The sequence below is a fragment of the Rhinatrema bivittatum genome, chromosome 3 (assembly GCF_901001135.1).
Source record: "Rhinatrema bivittatum chromosome 3, aRhiBiv1.1, whole genome shotgun sequence".
In the NCBI taxonomy this organism is placed as follows: Eukaryota; Metazoa; Chordata; class Amphibia; order Gymnophiona; family Rhinatrematidae; genus Rhinatrema; species Rhinatrema bivittatum.
In genome coordinates, this window is record NC_042617.1 from 146,658,887 (window position 1) to 146,678,255 (window position 19,369).

General features: G+C 44.3%; 1 protein-coding gene across 2 annotated transcripts in view; it reads right to left on the reverse strand.

Moving 5' to 3' along the window:
• ACTN2 (actinin alpha 2) overlaps positions 1-19,369 on the reverse strand; it is a 177,080-nt gene that overhangs the window by 39,735 nt on the left and 117,976 nt on the right. For both annotated transcript variants that reach the window (XM_029593816.1, XM_029593817.1), the window contains exon 12: positions 17,145-17,295. In XM_029593816.1, the coding sequence (XP_029449676.1) occupies positions 17,145-17,295 (151 nt within the window). The remainder of the gene's footprint in view (positions 1-17,144; positions 17,296-19,369) is intronic.

Here is a 19,369-nt window from a genome sequence, read left to right on the forward strand (position 1 = left end):
ATCAGGGCATCTATATTCTTACTGGAGTTCAGTGTTTATGATTGATTGAGTACAGTTACGGCTATCCATTTTTAATCGTATTTTAAATCAAGCTTTTTCAACAGTCTGTCCGCAGTGGCTTTTGAAGAGAATACTGAAGGCCTGAGGTCAGTGCAGGGGTGTATCTAGGGTGACATCAGCTTTGAAATCTGACTCCATCTCCATCTGCTGGCATGGGAGCATAACCCATTGGTCCTGAGTCCATCTGTCTACACTAAGAAAAACGAAATTATCAGGTAAGTAATTTCTTCAATATTTTTGTGTGGTGAACAGCCCCTGAAGCAGCTCCTTGTAAGTGGGTGAAACTCAGGCCAGAGTCAGGCAAGTACTGGACAATTTGTCTTCATAATAAAAACATTTTTTAAGGTCTTTTTGATCTATCTCTTTTTTGCTACCCTCACGGCTTTGATAGACCACCTTCCTTGTTGCTTTTTGGGTCCACGGTATAAAACTGTAACACTCCTGGAGTCAGCCGGAGGAATGGTTCCCAATGTGACAATGCCTGTAATCGCAGATGGTAACACCGGCTGTAGGGGAAAGAGAGATAATGGGTAGGGATGTGAATCGTGTGATCGATCATCTTAATGATCGATTTTGGCTGGGGGGGGGGAAAATCTGATCGTCATGGTTTTTTTTGTTAAAAAATCGTAAATCGGGGGAGGGGGGAAAACCGGCACACCAAAACAACCCTAAAACCCACCCCGACCCTTTAAAACAAATCCCCCACCCTCTCGAACCCCCCCAAAATGTTTTAAATTACCTGGGGTCCAGTGGGGGGGTCCCGGCGCGATCTCCCACTCTTGGGCCACGGCTGCGTTAATAGAAATGGCGCCGGTGGCCTTTTGCCGTTACCATATGACAGGGCAAAGGTAGCGCCGGCGCCATTTTGAATATTGGCAATACGGCCCGAGTGCAGGAGGTCGCTCCCGGACCCCCACTGGACTTTTGGCAAGTCTTGTGGGGGTCAGGAGGCCACCCCAAGTTGGCCAAAAGTCCCTGGGGGTCCAGCGGGGGTCCGGGAGCGATCTCCTGCACTCGTGACGTCGGGTGACAGGAACCAAAATGGCGCCGGCGCTACCTTTGCCCTGTCATATGGTAAGGGCAAAGGGCTACCGGCGCCATTTCTATTAACGCAGCCATGGCCCGAGAGTGGGAGATCGCGCCAAGACCCCCCCCCCCCCCCACTGGACCCCCAGGTAATTTAAAACATTTTGGGGGGGTTCGGGAGGGTGGGGGATTTGTTTTAAAGGGTCGGGGTGGGTTTTAGGGTTGTTTTGGTGTGCCGGTTTTCCCGCCCTCCCCCGATTTACGATTTTTGACGATAAATCGGGGGAATTGCTATTGTATCGCGACTCTAACGATTTTTGACGATTTAAAATATATCTGACGATTGTTTTAAATCGTCAAAAAACGATTCACATCCCTAGTAATGGGAAGCCTTATTAAAAACCCCATTGAGATAAAGAAACCAGCTGTAATTACAATGGAGTCCCTGTGGGATTTGATTGTGGGGATGACCAAGGCCTTTAATGAACAACCCCAGAAAACAGAAGAAATCTCCTTAAAAATGGACTCTATTGAGAATCAATGTAAACTGAGGGATGAGGAACAAACACGAGTCTTGTCGCAGGTTAAAAATGATTTGAAACAAGTATCTGATGCAAACATCCTTTTGTGTGAGAGATCAGGCAATTTCAATGCGCAGGCTGGAGTCGGTGGAGAACTACCTAAGACAACTTAAATCTGAGGGTTTTGAATTTCCCTAAGGTAGTTGGTGAAATACCACTAATAACTTTTAAAAGGTATTTGAAAGAAATACTAAAGATCCCAGAAGATCAGATACCAGCTGTTAAAAAGATCTTGTACCTACAACAAAGACAGAGCCAGATACAGATATCCCCAGTAGGGGATATAGGAGATTTTGATAATTTGTCTGAATATCTGGAGAGTTCTGGCCTTGAAGTCATGGAAAGAACTGTCCTTTTTGTTTCTTTATTTTCTGAATATGACAGAGCTCTAATTATGAAGTTTTATTTCAAAGCTATGAATGTTACTTATTTAGGAGGATTAATCTGTATATTTCCTGATTGGTCTAGGTTAACGCAATTGCGTAGGAAAGCTTTCTTACTTATGCGCCCAGAAGCTGTAGCAATGGGAGCAAATTTCCTATTACACTACCCTGCAAGGTGCGTAATAAAGTACTCTGGAAATACATTTGTATTTTATAATCCTGAGTAATTAAGGGAGTTCTTAAATGCTAGAAGGGTTGTCCCTGCAACCTAAAAAAGACCTGGACTGCGTAGTTAAAGTAAGATATGGGTATTTTCAGAAGAGCTTTGTTTAAAGTTTGATTTCTTAATTATACTCCTCTTTCTTTCCTTTTTCCTCCCCCCCCCCCCCAAATTATTTCTGGAAAGAATGAGAGTATAAATACTGCTTATAAGTATATAATGTAATTATTAATAGATTTCTTTTTTTGTAACTCTCTATTATTTCAAAGCAAAGGAATCTTTGTTTGTATAATAAAAACTGATAAAAAAAAAAAAATAGATGGAATAACGCCCTGTATTTTCCTGGGACGCAGGTACTGGTATTATCGCCTTCATCCTGAGGAGCCTTAAAAGAGTAGCCTCCACTGCCTGCTTCTTGTGCTGGCAGTGGCAAGGAGAAGTCATGAATATGTCCCGAAGAGTGCTGTGAAATTCCAGCACATATCTTTTTCGTAAGACCTCAAGTACCTATTTGTCTGAAGTGATCTCGACCACCTCTGGTAGAAAAAGGACAGTCGACCCCCTATCTCCTCGTTCGAAGGGGGGTTGGCAAAATTTCATTGGGGGGATTTGGGACAAACCTGAACCTGCCCCTCTCTTTGACTGTAGACTACGAAAGGACTGAGACCTCCTAAAGGAATGAGATCTATGAAATGTCAAGTTTCTGTAGGGGTGAAAGTGTTGGGAGCCCCTGGATCAAGCCCACATAGGCGAGGGGTGCTGTAACTGCTTTCTCTTATCTTCTGGTAGCCAGGGAACTGGAGATTTGCCCGATTTACTGGCCAACTTTTCCAATTTGCTTCCAAAAAGGAGTAATCCTTTAAATGGCACCTTTGTAAGATTTGCCTTGAAGGTGGCATCTGCTGACCAAATCCGCAGCCATAGCTGTCTTCTGGCTGCCACCACTGAGGCCATTCCTCTGGCCAAAGTACGAACTAGATCAGAGCCCATGTCAGCTAAACAGGTGGCAGCGGGTTCCATAACAGCTCTGAAATTCACCCCCAGGTCATCCACATCCTGAGAGAGGAGTAGGCACGAATGAGCTACCAGGGCACAATGAGAAGCAATCTGTAAGGTCATTGTTACTGTGTCAAAGGCTTGTTTAAGGATGGACTTCCTTTAAGGCCGCTCCTCCCTCCACTGGGATAGTTGTTCACTTAGAGATGGCAAAGACCAGCGCATCCACTTTAGGAAAACACAAGTGTTCCCTCACTGCCAGATCCAGTGGGTATAGAGCTTCTAACGCTCATCCCCCTCTAAAACTTGCTTCTGGGGCATTCCATTCCAGATCAATCAACTCCTGGAAGCCTTCTAGTACTGAAAAGTAGCAAGAGGCTTTCTGTAGGGAAATCAGAATGAGATTCTTGTTTGGTTCCATCACAGAGTCTGCCCCAGGAACTCCCAGCATCTTCAGGGTCAGGAAAACCAGGGCCGGAATTTTGTCTCTGGAAAAACTGTAACATGGTCTGATACGGTTCTAAATCAGGGGGAATTTCCCCATCTTCCAAGGAATCGGTATCCTCCTCTTCATCCATGCCATCTGGGTCCCTGTCAAAGATATCCTTGGTGAGGCGAGGCGTGCCTTGAGGTCTGCCAATAGGACTGGGAGAGGGAGGGCTTACCAGCTGAGGTTCCATCCAGAAAGTGGCAAGTGAGGTAGCAGACTGCACCTGTACTGAGGCTTGAAGGCCCTGGAAAATGGGTGGCAGCCTGGTCCATGCCTAGCCCAGACGGGTCCATGCCTAGCCCAGTGCCTCTGAATTTCCCTCTCCCATGGGGTAGGTGCCTCTGAATTTCCCTCTCCCATGGAAGACCCAGTCCCGGGGCTACTCAAATCCGGGGTACTTCCAGTTAAGGCTGTGGCTAACCCATCCTCTGAATGGGAGGAGTCGGGCTTAGCAAAGTCCGGGGAGGCCAGTGCTCCCTGGGCTTCCTGACAGTGCTGACATAAGTTGGAATCCAGGTCAGACTATGAAGCCCTAATACAACAAGCAGTGCACAGAGAAAGGCGTTTATGTTTTCTGGCTGCTGGAGCCATTGGCTGCGATAACTGTATGTTCTGTTGGCTCTCGCTTAAAATGTTTATGCACACAGATTTTGGGGGCCTAGGTGGGATGCGATGAGGCACACGCACAGCCCATGTACCCAGCTTTACCTATATTCTGCTCTTAGTAGGTTGTGTGTGTATGTACGTGCACGACGTTATGCACACAGCGCATGCAACTGCGTGTACTGACGTTCTATGGAGGACAATATGGCACACACAAAGATGTGCGCAAGATGGCACCGCCGCAGCCTACCACATAGTGTGCCAATGGGGGGCTGCTCAACCCTCTTGGAAGCTCACTTTCCCTTACCCCAACAGGATTGGGAACAATGTCGGTACAGCAAGCCAAGCAAGGAGACCGGAGGAAGTCTTACCGAAACCCTTCCAAATGTCTCTGAATCTGGAGTTAAATCTTCTCTCTTTTTTTTTTTTTACTTACCTAGGCTCAGCGCTTACCGGCTAAGTACAAAGACAGTCTCCGGCTGCAGGGGGAGAAGGCTTTGGCAGACATCTTCATGCTCAGCTTCTTGCACTCGCTGCTTTTCAGCTGCTTACGCAATAAAGTCCACGCTGGAAACCGGCTATTTGACCAAGACACACCTCTGAGGGATCTCGGAAATCACCTCAGGAATTCTCAACTGGGGGAGGGACCTTTAGGTATCACCACAGGAGAGCGGGGCTCAATGTGTTTCTCCAATTTAAATGTAGAATTTCATTTCTCCTTCCAGAAAGTACAGCAATCCCCATAGGGAGAGGTACGTCCACTATCTGCTGGAGATGGAGAAATACTGAAGGGCTGAGGTCACTGCAGGGGTGTATCTAGGGTGACATCATCTTTGAAATCTGACTCAGTCTTATTCTGCGGGCAGGGGAGCATAACCCATTGGTCCTAAGTCCATCTGGCTATACACTAAGAAAATAGTGTGTTTTCCTCTAAACCAAGAGATTATTCACTGCACAAAGCTTCAGGTCATTGCAGCTGAATTTATGGCTCTAAGAGTAGCATGCCCTTTATTACTGCACAAGCTTCTAGCAGCTCTGTTTTGAAGACCAGGGCAGCTGCTGGACAAAACAGCACTCTGGAACTGCGATTTTCACCCCCCTCCTTGCCTTTTGAACTAGTGTGCTCACATCCTGACTCAAAAGGGTGGAATGGAGCCTCCATCCCAATCCCCAAGGCAATTATCCTTCTTGGCCACGCTTGCAATGGCCTTGGTAATGACCTTACTGTGTCTTTATCCACAGTAACAAATTACATGTTGATTCCAGCCTGTTTCTAAGAGGAAAAACACAAATTGGTTTCAATTTATGTGAACCCCCACCCCCCTCCAAAGGCAACAGTCTGATAGTCTCTGTAGAATACTATATTATTCTAAAGTCCATTTGCAAAAATGAGGCCTTTAAGTTGCTGCAGTATGACTTTCGGGTCTTAACTGCCTCGTTTAGTGCTTAAAAATCACATTTGCCTCTTTCAGAGCTAAAGTTTCAATAATGTGCCTAACTTTAAAATTCCGTGCATGCTCTAAAGGCCGCACAAACCAAGTAAATTTTCAAATACAAGATACCCACTTAAACTGAAAGTCAGACTGCGCATCCACATGTACGGGCGTGCACATTTACACAATATGAACCTGGGATGTAAAACTGGACACATTACACGTTCAGCTCTGGAAAATGCAAGGTACGTAGATCTGTTACATGTCACTAGAACATCTCTCTTTTTTTAATGCAGCCAAATTTATGACGCATTAATGAAAGTATGCAAGTGTTTTCAGGCAACTTAAAATTCACTGAGCGGCATAGCGCTGATTTGCACTGGTTAACTCTTATTTTTAAATGATATATACAAAGAGACCACAAGTGAACATACAAATATGTCACTACAAACTTTCACATCCGCATTTTTAAACCTTGCTCAAATGTTAGCAAACAAGAAATATTTTAAAGGATCTTCATAACAGAATGCACAGGGTATAATCATTCCCTAAGATATCTTTGTCACTCAAAGTACATGACTATAATCAGAGGTCCCCAAAACCCTTTTTTATGTTACTTTTAACATTTAAAATCAAGGAAATAAATAAATACTTCTCTTTAGATTGCCCCAAACAGCACCATGTTTGGGGAATGAATTTCTTCATCAGAGGAATTTTTCAGCCACTGCCTTTGCTTCTTTCTTCTTTTGGACTGTTCTCATTCACTGGTGAAAATTATCAGTAGCCAATACGATTTTGTAGAGTAATAACGTGAACATCAGTGATTGGTCAAGCATTGATGATGGCTCCCTAAAATGTGTGTGTTTCCTTTAGTTTATAAGAACATGAAATTAATGTTATTTTTGTGTGGTTTTTTTTTTTTTTTACTTTGTTTTCTGGAGTGCGTTACCAACTAGTGTACAATTATGGATTTTGTTTTCTTGCCACCGGTTTTCAATAAAGACTATTATTTTTAAACAACAGTTTTAAAATGGCATGTGACTTTTTCTTGTGTGATTGAACAGGTGTAGAGAAGAGCCCCAGTGCAAAGAAATGACTGTCTTTACCATCCCCCTGTGCAGGAACCCCCAGAGGTCATGGTGCCTTGCGTGGTCCGAGGCCCCCTCCCTATGTGTCTCCATTATCAAGAGGTGATCAGGACACCGGCTACATCTAAAAAACACAATATCCAAGCCTCTTTAGTTGCTAATGCTCCCACATGGTTTATTTAACTTGGATTTAAAGTTCTATAAATTATGAAAAAAATTGCCGGACGGGAATTCCTTGGGTTTCTAAATGGTCTCAAACACAAGCTAAGAATACCGCACCACTAGTGGGAGTGCTCGTGCTACAGGGCCTGTCACAAAGGTAAGATCAAAACATGACACGCTTCAGCACACTCGTTCCTTTATCCAGATGCCATCAATCATTTGGCTTTTAACACCTCATAGCCTTTATGCTCTGGCTGGACTCAGCTGTCACGGCCAAAAAAAAGCAAAGCTGACATTAGAGTGCGAGCTGTACCAATGAAGGTCACACCAGGCAATTGTTATCCTCTAAAATAGCAACATTAGGAAGCCAGATGGAGTTCTGACTCTTAATGGGCCATGATGTCAGCCTCTCCAAGTTCTTGTTTCTCATTAAAGCATTTTAAAACTATCATTGCAATTGCAGCAGAATATACCCAAGCTTGTTATCAACTGAGGCCGACGCTGGCTCAGAGTAGCGGTATATTTCTTTTACTCACCAAGTTATAAATCATTAAACAAAATCTGTAACAGGGTAGATAGCCAATAAGGAGAGGAAAACATGAGGAGGGATCTAGTGAAGCTCGAGGAATGGTCTAAGGTTTGGCAGCTAAAATGTAATGCTAAAAAATGCAGAGTAATGCATTTAGGATACAAAAACCCAAGGGAAAGGTACAGTATTGGAGGTGAAATTCTTCTAAGCACAAAGGAAGACTGGGATCTGGGGGTAATTGTATCTGATGATCTTAAGGTGGCCAAACAGGTGGATAAAGCAACGGTAAAAGCCAGAAAGATGCTTGGCTGCATAGGGAAATGAATGGTCAGCAGAAAAAGGGAGGTAAGAACATTAGAAATTGCCATGCTGGGTCAGACCAAGGGTCCATCAAGCCCCTTATAGATCCCTGATGAGACCTCGCTTGGAATACTTTGTACAATTCTGGAGACTGCACCTTCAAAAGGATATAAACAGGATGGAGTCAGTCTAGAGGATGGTTAGTGGTCTTCATTCTAAAGCATATGGGGAATAGACTTAAAGATCTAAACATCTATACCCTAGAGGAAAGGCGAGATAGGGGAGATATGATAGAGGCATTCAAATATCTCAAAGGTTTCCATGCACAGGAGGTGAGCCTTTTCAATGGAAAAGAGGGTCTAGAACGAGGGTTCATGAGATGAGTTAAAAGAGGATAGACTCAGGAGTAATCTTAGGAAATATTTCTTTACAGAGAGGATGGTGGATGTGTGCAACAGCCTCCCTGTGGAAGTGGTGGAGACAAAAACATTATCTGAATTCAAGAAAGCATGGAGTAAAAGTAGGGGATCTCCAAGGGAGTGATGAGACTTATAATGCTAAATTGATTAGACAGATGGGGAGACTGGATGGGCCATACAGACTTTTTCTGCCATCATGTTTCTATGTTTCTAACAAACATTAGCTAACGTCTCCATTTGGGAGTCAATTTCAAAGGAGTTAGGAAACTAACTTGGGAAGTTGAATGCCTAAATCAGCCCCTTGAAAATATTTCCTGCGGCCAGGCACCTAGATTTAGTCAAATAATTACACATGGCATCTAAATATAGGGGGCTGAGACATGGACTCCCATGGGGATGGGTTAGGATAGGGCAGGGAATTTAGATGCCCAGTGCTGATTTCAGCACTAGCTGCCTAACTTAGAATGAAAATCTAACTTAGACTGAAAATCTAACTTAGACTGAAAATCTAGGCTGTTATCCCTCTTCACCATGATCCCTGCTCTCCTCCTCCCAGCATCCAATGTCTAGAAATAACTTGTTCTCGCCCCCTCCCCACAGTCCTAATCCTCCCTCCCTGGCTCCCACCTGGCAGCCGCATTCTCCATAAACTCTCTGCCACTTCTTCTCCAAATCCCCAGCAACTTACAATACTGTATCCATCCCATACAAGAGGAGGCATGCCCTTATTTCCTCCCTGCTTCAGTGATGAGTTGCTAATGATGCTGATGGGCTCTTTTTCTGTATGTTAAATTATCCTTACCCACTAATAATGACAATTACAAAAGAGAAACTGCCTGCTGGTTTGCAGCTGGTAAACAAGGGTATAAGTATGATTGTGATGGTGCGGACAATCTAATGCTGTGTCACAGAAATACAAAACAGAATGGGACATAAAGATGGTAAGGCCTATCTGGTCTGCCCTTTGTCCCTTCTTTTGGAATACTGCAGACCACTTGAATTCAAGCTTTACCCCACTACTTTGCAACTAAGAATCCTCTGTGCCCGTCCCATTCTCTTTTAAATTCTGACCCTATTTTAGCCTCCCACCTTTATTTGAAGGCTGTTCCACGCATCCACCACCCTTTCTGCAAACAAATATTCTTTATGTTACCCTACTTTACTCCACTTTCAATCTCATACTATAATGACTTGTTTGGGAATGCCCTGCCTTGAAAATCTGATCCAGGCCCAGAGTGTTCATCCCAAAATACTTTGGTCCATACACTTGTCATAGAAAGGCAGCCATACCAGGATCACACTGAACTGGGAGAGGAATCAAAAATGAGAACTGGCCCAGAATCGCGCAATGGCAAGGAGGAAGGCTTGCAAAACAGGTGTCATACACGTACAATTCTTCTGTCAATGGGTGATAAGGAGCAAAACTGATGATTCAGCCATCTACAGAGAATAAACTCCTTCCATGCAGTGCAGGGAACACATGCAGGCTGAAAACGTTAGCATGGATCCACTTCTAAAATTTTGAATTTCAGTTTTTTATTTTTGAGTGGGAGGGGGGAGAACTGTAATTGGCATCTTCCAAGTTTAACTTCGGTGTTGGTCAGCTCCTTATGATTTGCATCTATATCCCATCCCATTACTGTGTTTAGGTCAAAGCTAGGTAATATTGAAGATAAATGCCTAATTTGGTTCCTGTGAACTAAGTTTGCTGTTCACAAGCCACTTGCCTTCTTTTTTTTTTTTGCAGCTGATCCCTTCAACAGCCACCAGTGCACACCAGCAAGCTATAATAATAATAAAAAATATCTGCTGCACCATAAGCCAAAACAAATGAGCACCAGTAGCCCATTACTGCAACAGGTGTACAAGCCACACAGCTATGTTGCTCTCAAGCTTTGCAGTTCATTCCAGTATCGCAGAGGCTCTTGCAGCTTGCTGCTCAACTTCCAGATTCAAGAGACAATTCAATATCACACAAGTAGTGGGTGTAAAAGTGATGCAGCCTTATCAGCACAAAGACAACGTAACTAATATATCACTTCAAAATCACAACACCCTTCTCCACTCCCCCCACCCACCACCACCTCCACCGTTTTCCATTCCCTTCTTGTACATCACTTACTCAGTTTCTTCCTTTGAGGCTAACACCCTGCTTTTATAGCCCCTGGCCAAACTGGGCCATCCTGAACAGTCGGGGATGTCTGTTCAAGAGAGGATGTTATACCCCCGAGGTCCACTGTTTAGATGAACTGGCCCATGGCAAATGCACAGCTGTGTCCATTTTGGCTGGCACTTTCTAACCTACAGCAACGCAAGCCCAGTGACTACCCCATGGCCCATCCGAGACCCTGGCCATGGTGAAGATGCTCATGGGGCTCCCTTCATGAATCAGTTCAGGCCTTATTGTTATTACTAGACAGCTCACTCCTTTCTCAGAGCCCAGGGTAGGATAGGGCGAAATACCCGCCATAAGTGAGGACAGTGACCCTTTATTTGTCCTTGTTCACTTTCCATTGCTGCGACCAGAAGACATTATTCCTGCTTCTAAGATGTTATGGAATTAATTTAAAACTATGTTGTTTCCAATGTGATAGTGGACATCATGTGGCCAGTACAATCCTGCATGTTTCTGGCTAGTGAGACTAGACCATCACTGGGAGATGAGCTGGAAATTTCTCAAGTCACATGCCTCCAGAACTTGTTGATCACCTTGAAGGTGTCCATTCCTTGCTATATATGATGTGGAATTATCTTGGTCAAATGATCCTTGTCTCAGGGAATATTTCCCAGATCTGTACTATGTCCCACTTCATCTGAGTGACCAGGTCCTAGTTATGAACTGAGCAAACCTTATTGTGCTTGGCAGGACTTATGCTCACTTCACAGTGAGCAGGGTCGGTATTGGCTGGTTCCATTGTGCCCCCTCCTTCTTAGTCAAACAATCTTCACACCCACTGCAGCAAGGCAGAGATGCCCCATCCCCCTCTAGCTGCTAGTTAGAGACCTCTTCATGGCTCAGAAGATAAAGTAATGCCCACTCAGCCAAACCAGCCTTAGGGGGCCAAGCAAATAAAAGGAAAAGAGAGGAGAGTGAGGCAGCCAAAAAACAAGACTTCCTAATCTATCTGTTCTGTTTCTGGGTTAGGCAAAGCTAAATCCTGTTAAATGTACCCATTGTACTTGTCTGATTGTTTAGCAACATGAGGGTTAAAAGGTTGCTGTGCCCATATAAAAAAGTGCAAACTGAACTAATGTGGGGCCAAATCGATGCCACACTTTTTTTTTTTTTTTTAGGACTCCACAAATTGAAATGAGGACAGCAGGATGGTATTATAGTGAATGAGACAGAACAATCCATTTTGGGATGTTATCTGCAGAAATCTCACACACTGGCTACTAGGGATGTGAATCGTGTGCCCGATCATTTTAACGATCGGGTTCGGCTGGGGGGAGAAAAAAATCTGATCGGCATGATTTTTTTGGTAAAAAAATTGTTTTTCTGAATAGTGTGCACTAACGCGAGTTAGTGCGCACTATCAAAAATTGTTACTTAATGGTTTAAAAGTAACATTTGAGGAAATGTTCATTAGCTAGAGGTGCGGACTAAGCCGCGCATGCTTGGTGCTGTCCCCCGTGGCCATTTTGCTACCAGATATAGCACACACTAGCCAGAAAGAGAAAAAAGTGCCAGCGGGTTGCAGCAGTGACAGTGCCAGCAGTAGCCACTAGCCAGTAGCCAGTCTAGCCTCAGCCTGCTCTTTAAATTTAACCACTGTAAATATAATAAATTAATATAAAGTTTTTTGTTTAGTTTTTCTATAGTATGTTAATGTTTTGAAGCTCAGGTTGTAAGTTTCTTTATTAAAAGTTTTGTTTCACTAAAGTAGAATATAGAGTAGTACTTAATTTCATTTTATGTAAAGTTTCTTTAGTTTAATACACAAAGTACTTCATTTATTTTATTCTACTCTAGTGAAAAAAAAGTTTAGTTTAACACAGGAACTGCAAACGAGCACAGTGAATGGGGGGGGGGGGAAGAGGGATGTGAAGGGGGAGACAGCCCCTGCATTCACCAGCTCTGATTTTCTGAAGAGATCTGTCCTTCAGAGACCAGGGAGTGGGACTGCTTGGCCCTTCACCTCCCCCTTTCCCTTCCCTGTGTCAAGCTACCAACTGTTTCCATTTCCCATCCCCCATATATTAAACCATCACCTCAGTGGGAACCTTGGTAACATCAATAAATAAGAGGGCAGCCAATAGGAATACATATTCATTCCTCACTGACCTGAAAAGTGTCAAATTGTATCATTTTCTGTTAGTGTGCACTAACAATGGGTAGTGCGCACTAACTTCCTGTTAGCGTGCACTAACTCCTGTTAGTGCGCACTAAGACGATTAACGATTTTTTAACGATAAATTGGGGAAATTTCTATTGTTTCGCACTCTTTAATGATTAATGACGATATTAAAAATATCGGATGATAATTTAAATCGTTAAAAAACGATTCACATCCCTATTGGCTACTGGACACACTAACAACCTGGGGGCCCAGAACAAATAAACTGATAAGTCCTGTGGGTGGAGGACAGGTTATAGAGAAGGGCTAAATTTTTATTACAAAATGTGAACCACAAAGAGGGGAACTTTCAAACCTTTTCGTGTTACTGGATTTGCGCACATAAATGGATGTGTGGAGATTTATTGTAGAATTTTATAAACTGTGAACCCACGAGGCCTACGCTGGCAGCTGGCGAACATGCCCTGTGGCAGGACAGTCTGGAATGTCACCTTTAACCAGCTGCCTCCCCCGCAGGTTGAGCCCTTGGGTTTTGGTGGCTGGAAGGTCCCTCGGGCAGTGAAGATAACTAGAGTCCAGCAGCATACCAGGATGGGAGACCAGGTCAGGGCATGCAGCAGACACAGGCCAAGGTCAGGGCAGACAGATAGCAAGAGTGGTCAGGTTCAGGCAAGGGGGTCAGGCCCAGGTGGCAGGCAATTGAGGTCAGGTCCAAGAAAGAGGTCAATCTCCAGAGAGTCATGCCAGAGGTAGATGAAGACACACTGAAAACACTGAACAAGATGAATAGGACAAAGCAAGACTGGACAAGTCAAGGCTGAAGGGAAAAACTGGACAAGACAAGGCTGGAAAGCAATGCACAGGAACCAGGAACACAGACAGGAATCAGGAATCAACACGCAGGTGTAACATGCACTACTGCAAGAGTAGGAGACCCATTGCAGGGACCAAGACAGGGAGTGAGAGCGGGGTTTAAGTAGAGCAATCCTTGCTGATGTCATCGCTGGGCGCTGCAGGGCCATTTAAATATAACCTAGTAGCACTGTGCATGCCTATGGGTCAGCAGGTATGAGCAGGATGGTGATGGTGTGCGGGCAACATTGGAGCCGCATCGGAGAATGGGGCTTGAGTGCTGCCTTGGTGTTTCTTGCCACATATGGAGGGCTTTGCTGGAGTAGGAATGATGTTGGTTGTGGTGGGTCCCATGACCAGCGAACATAAATTTACAGTGCTGCCTTTTCATAGGTAGGGTTCTTAATGTTTGAGTGCTGTTCTGGTATGGGAGGGTTACTATATTGTAATAGTACTTTTGGCTTTCTGAGGGCCAAGCACACAACTAACGCAAATTATAATAGGCCTAATACCATATGGATTTCAAGTGTCTTCTTTTTACAGGATTTTTGGTTGGCACCAAAGCAGTGCATGTAAAAATAATAGAAATGTTGTGACATTTTTACATCAGAAGACTATGAAGATTCTTTTTTATGTAAAATCTGTTTTTATAAATACACAGGGGCGGATTTTAAGAGCCCTGCTCGCGTAAATCCGCCCGGATTTATGCGAGCAGGGCCCTGCGCGCCGGTGCGCCTATGTTCAATAGGCCTACCGGCGCACGCAGAGCCCCGGGACTCGCGTAATTCCCGGGGTTTTCCGAGGGGGGCGGGGCGGGGCCGATCGGCGCGGCGTTTTCGGGGCGGGACGCGGCATTTTGGGGGCGGGCCCAGGGGCGTGGTTTCGGCCAGGGGCAGTTCGGGGGCATGGCCTCGCCCTCCGGAACCGCCCCTGGGTTGCGTCTAGGTGCGCCAGCGGCCCGCTGGCGCGCGGGGATTTACTTCTCCCTCCGGGAGGCGTAAATCCCCCAACAAAGGTAGGGGGGGTTTAGACAGGGCCGGGGGGGTGGGTTAGGTAGAGGAAGGGAGGGGAAGGTGAGGGGAGGGCGATAGCGAATTCCCCCCGAGGCCGCTCCAATTTCGGAGTGGCCTCGGAGGGAATGGAGGTAGGCTGCGCAGCTTGGCGCGCGCCGGCTACACGAAATCGGTAGCCTTGCGCGCGCCGATCCAGGATTTTAGCGGATACGCGCGGCTACGCGCGTATCTACTAAAATCCCACGTACTTTTGTTGGCGCCTGGAGCGCCAACAAAAGTACGCCAACGCGCCGTTTTTGAAAATCTACCCCCTGCTTATCCTGGCAGAATTATCAAAATAATAATGGGAATTCCATTTAAACCCCAACACATGGAATAATCGTGGCATATTGGAAGGAGGTGAAAGGTAGATTTGGTATCAGCTTTTACCATCAGGGCTCTGTCTGAGAGAAGCATCACAATTGCCTTCATATTGCACCATGCAGAATATCTCTTCCCCTTTTGTTATCCCCCATTCTTCTCCTCCTCCTCAAATTCCCTTGCAAATAATGAAAATATGTCTATACATATTTTCATTATTTCAAAAAAATTGAAATAATTGTCCTTTCAAAAAAAAAAAATTTGGTCAGCTTGCTGGAAATATGCAATTTGTCAGGCAATTAAGTCAATCATCCATCATGTCACTCCTTGACATAATCCATTTACACAGTCAAGTAAACATCCCGCATGGGACTCAATGATAGAGCACACAACATTTTAATATACATATCTACAAGTTTCTTTTGAAAAATAAATATGCGGCATGGCATTTCTTCTCTTCACTCAGATTGCGAGTGTGAGAGAGTGAAATCCCAGCTCCTGGGGTCAAACATCTGACACCATCAATCAACTGCTAGTAGCAGTGCTGTAATCTCACTGGTAGCCACTAACAATGATAATACAAAGGCACGTGGCAAAGTCACATCATGTACATCCCCTAAGCAGACACCCACGAACTGCGTTCTTAAACTGTTCTTGCTTCAGCATGGAAGGCGGGAACAGAATGTTCAGCAAGGATCTTTCATGCTGCTGACAGGGAAGCATCTCAATGAAGGGCATGGTAGAGTAAGCACCTCACTACATTTCCAGGTTGTTTCTGAGACTGACAGATAGACAGCCTCTAGCTCAGAAGTTACTGCTTCGACCTTGATGAATCCTCCGAAAGCAGTCACTGCTTCTTGTACTAAAACCCTGGGTTCCCACAATCTTGATGCAGTAGGATTGGGGCAGTGGGTGGGAATGGGTATTACTGAAAAACCTTGTGCTGGAATCTGAAAGTCAGCCTGTTTACACACACAAGGTCACATCACCGAGCTTGGTAAGTGAATGGAAGGACAACTTTCCAAAGGATTTAATCAGGTAAATACTTAATTACCTGTCTAGATTTCCTGGTTGAAAACTGCTCCCCTCCATGCAGGTAAAGAACAATGTGATGTCCCAATGAGCATTAAAATGGGGCATGGATAGGATGGAGGGGGAAGCAAGCAGCACCCGATTTCATTTTCAAATCCACACATACTATTTTGCCTTGACCACAGAAAGGGTAGTTTCTTTTAGAAAATGAGCTGTAAGGCCTGTGGAACCATGCATTTCCGCGGGCTATAGGAAATTGGCCGTTTTATACCCTGAATCACTGGGAGCTGGCAGGAAGTCCCTAACAATGAGAAAGAAGTACTAGGCAAGATTACGTTACTAGAAGGCCATGACTTTTGCTTATGTTTCCCATGGAAGTCACAACTTTCCCCTGGGACAAGACTTCCTTCTATGCAACAAGAAAGCCTGGATGAAAGGTTACCTAGTGCTCAAGTCATCTTCGGCGAACTAAGCCATTCCTAGTTCTGCTCCTTGATGTGTAGGGACTTACGGATCTTCCTGCGCAAAACAGAACTAGAAGTTCATGGAGTCGAAGTTTAAAACCAGGATGGGGCTCCCCATACGAAAACCCAACCTAGACTATGTATTATCTGATATAGGACATGCTTGTTCCCTGAATATCGTTTACAGTTTATTATAAATACAATAAATAACTTTTTGTGCCATTACTGATTTCTAGAAGTACTTTCAATACAATCAAGGGATCAAGAATGGCAAATACATAATCCAATTTAAAAAAATGTATGCTAACCCTTAATCACTTAAACAGCATCTATTCTGCATACACTATAATAGAAATTAGAGGCCAACATTTGTCCAGTATGTTTTCTATGTAAAAAATGCAGCCTACCACTAACTAATATGGACAAAAATACAGGCTGTCACACCATGGATTCCTCCATGTTGGTTAGCGGCAGGGTGTATTTATTTTTTTACATAGTATTCTATTGTCACTCTGCAGTGGAGTTTTTCTATTTAGGTGTATTTTCAAGCCAGCTCTCATATTCTGTCCTGCAGATAACTTGGAAAGGTGAACAGAAACAAAAGATGGAGGGGAGAGGGGCGGTTTATTATTGAAAAGCCGTCCCTCAAAATGGGTATACTTGCAGGATCTAAACTTAGCTCTGAAAAGAAAAAGGCCTCAACAAGCAGGCACAGATAAAATACTTATGAAACTATCTATGGAATTCCTGTGTGGCACCTATGACACTATCAAATGCATGGGAAAGAGTTTATCGGTTAAATGTCAGCAGCTGTGTGCCTGTAAATGGAACATACTTCAGCTCCTGGGCGATGGCAGCGATCTGTTCTACCCTCTCCTGGTGGGCCGCCAAATCACTCTCGAATGCTTCATGTTTCCTCAGCATGGCACGCAGCTCAGTCAAAGAGGCAGACTCATAGTCCTTCTGCTGCAAAATCTGCTCTTTGCCTAGAAAAAAAAAATAGAAACCCCCATGTCTGAGAATCATGAATGAAAATTATGAATGAAAATTAAATTGGCAAGGTTACAATGTTTTAATTTAACCACAACAAACTTGGTTTGTTGGACATTTGATGTCCCTGGTTACATACATACCACCACCCAGGGCCTGGGATTTGTTCTAGCTATGGTTTAAGGCAGGGGTCAGGAACCTATGGCTCGGGAGCCAGATATGGCTCTTTTGATGGCTGCATCTGGCTCGCAGACAAATCTTTAATAAAAAAGTAAAAATCTAACAAAATCCCCCACCCTCCTGACCCCCCCCAAGACCTGCCAAAATTCCCTGGTGGTCCAGCGGGGGTCCGGGAGCGATCTCCTGGACTTGGGCTGTCGGCTGCCAGTAGTCAAAATGGCGCCGACGGCCCTTTGCTACTGCTGCCATTGGTCGACCCCAGTGACATAGTGAGGGCAAAGGGCCGTCGGCGCCATTTTGACTACTGGCAGCCGACAGCCCAAGTCCAGGAGATCGCTCCCGGACCCCCGCTGGACCACCAGGGACTTTTGGCAGGTCTTGGGGGGGGGGGGTTGTAGTAAATTAATTTTGGAGGTCTTTGGGGGGGGTGTCAGGAGGGTGGGGGGTTTTGTTAGATTTTTACTTTTTTATTAAAGATTTGTCTGAGCCCTGGACCCCCGCTGGATCACCAGGGACTTTTGGCAGGTCTTGGGGGGGGGGGGGTCAGGAGGGTGGGGGTTGTAGTAAATTAATTTGGTAGGTCTTGGGGGAGTCAGGAGGGTGGGGGGTTGTAGTTAGTATGGCTCTCACGGAATTACATTTTAAAATATGTGGCGTTCATGGCTCTCTCAGCCAAAAAGGTTCCCGACCCCTGGTTTAAGGTGATCTCCCCTGGCTCCTGGTTCACATCCCACTTCTACCACTGATGCTTCTTTTGACCTTGGGCAAGTCATATCATCCTCCATTGTTTCAAGTAAAGATAGGTTTTAAATCCTCGGGCAGTGAAATACCTACTGTATCTGAAAAACAACTTGCTTTCAACTTCAGTTTGGAAAGGTAAGTAAATCCAAAATTCAAATACAAAGAACTTCTGGTAGTGGCTTTCCATTTAAATCAAATGTGCACAGAAAATAATATGAGTGCCAGTTAACAGACAGGTCCATATTCAGAGGCACTTAGCCAATTATGGATGTTTACTAATCTCTTAACCCGTCATATATTATTTATATGTTGTTAATTCCGCTCTGCCTACTTCTGGCTACTATAGCCCCCAAGTTCAATGCCCTTGTTATATGTAACTTTGCTTGTTTCGGCCTTCTTGTTTGGTTACAATTGTTAATCCCCTAAGTTCCATGTAAACCGGCCTGATGTGAATTCTATTCATGAAGTCCGGTATAGAAATATATATTAAATAAATAAATAAATATAACTCATAAGATATCTAGCTAAATGCAGACTTTTGAATATTTTGGGCACTTATCTGGTTAAACTTTAGCTGGATCTCGTTATCTGGTTAACATTTAGCTAGATAATGTAGGAATGTTGCTGGGAGGTTAGTCAGATATATGGCTGATATGCAGAGTAGTCCTAAAGTTAACCAGATAAACCTGGCCGGCTCGCTTTGCAATCCAGTCCGCGAATTAATATTAACCTTTAAATGTTTAAAATAAAAATAGTAAAGATATTTATTTGAGTAATAGGGAGAGCCATATCCTCAATTTACTGTAACATTTCTGTTAATGAAGGGATACTGCTACCCTGGCTGTTCAAGGCGCCAGTTAGGGGCTAACACAAACTATTTGCAAACAGGCCCTTTGCATGAACCTCATTATTCCTTTTTGGACACACAAAGTTGCTCAGCTGACTTTGGTTTCTTATAAAAAAAAGACAGGGAAACATGATGTCAGCATAATTTAAGGGAAAGAATTCAAAAATGCTTGCCCAAACATCTAGCTCCATACTATCTCAAATGTATACTGCCTGAAAACCCAATTTACTGAGCTATTTTTCCATGGACACAGAATGGGAAAAAAGCCTTAATAAATCAGAACTCTGGGGTGAATACCATAA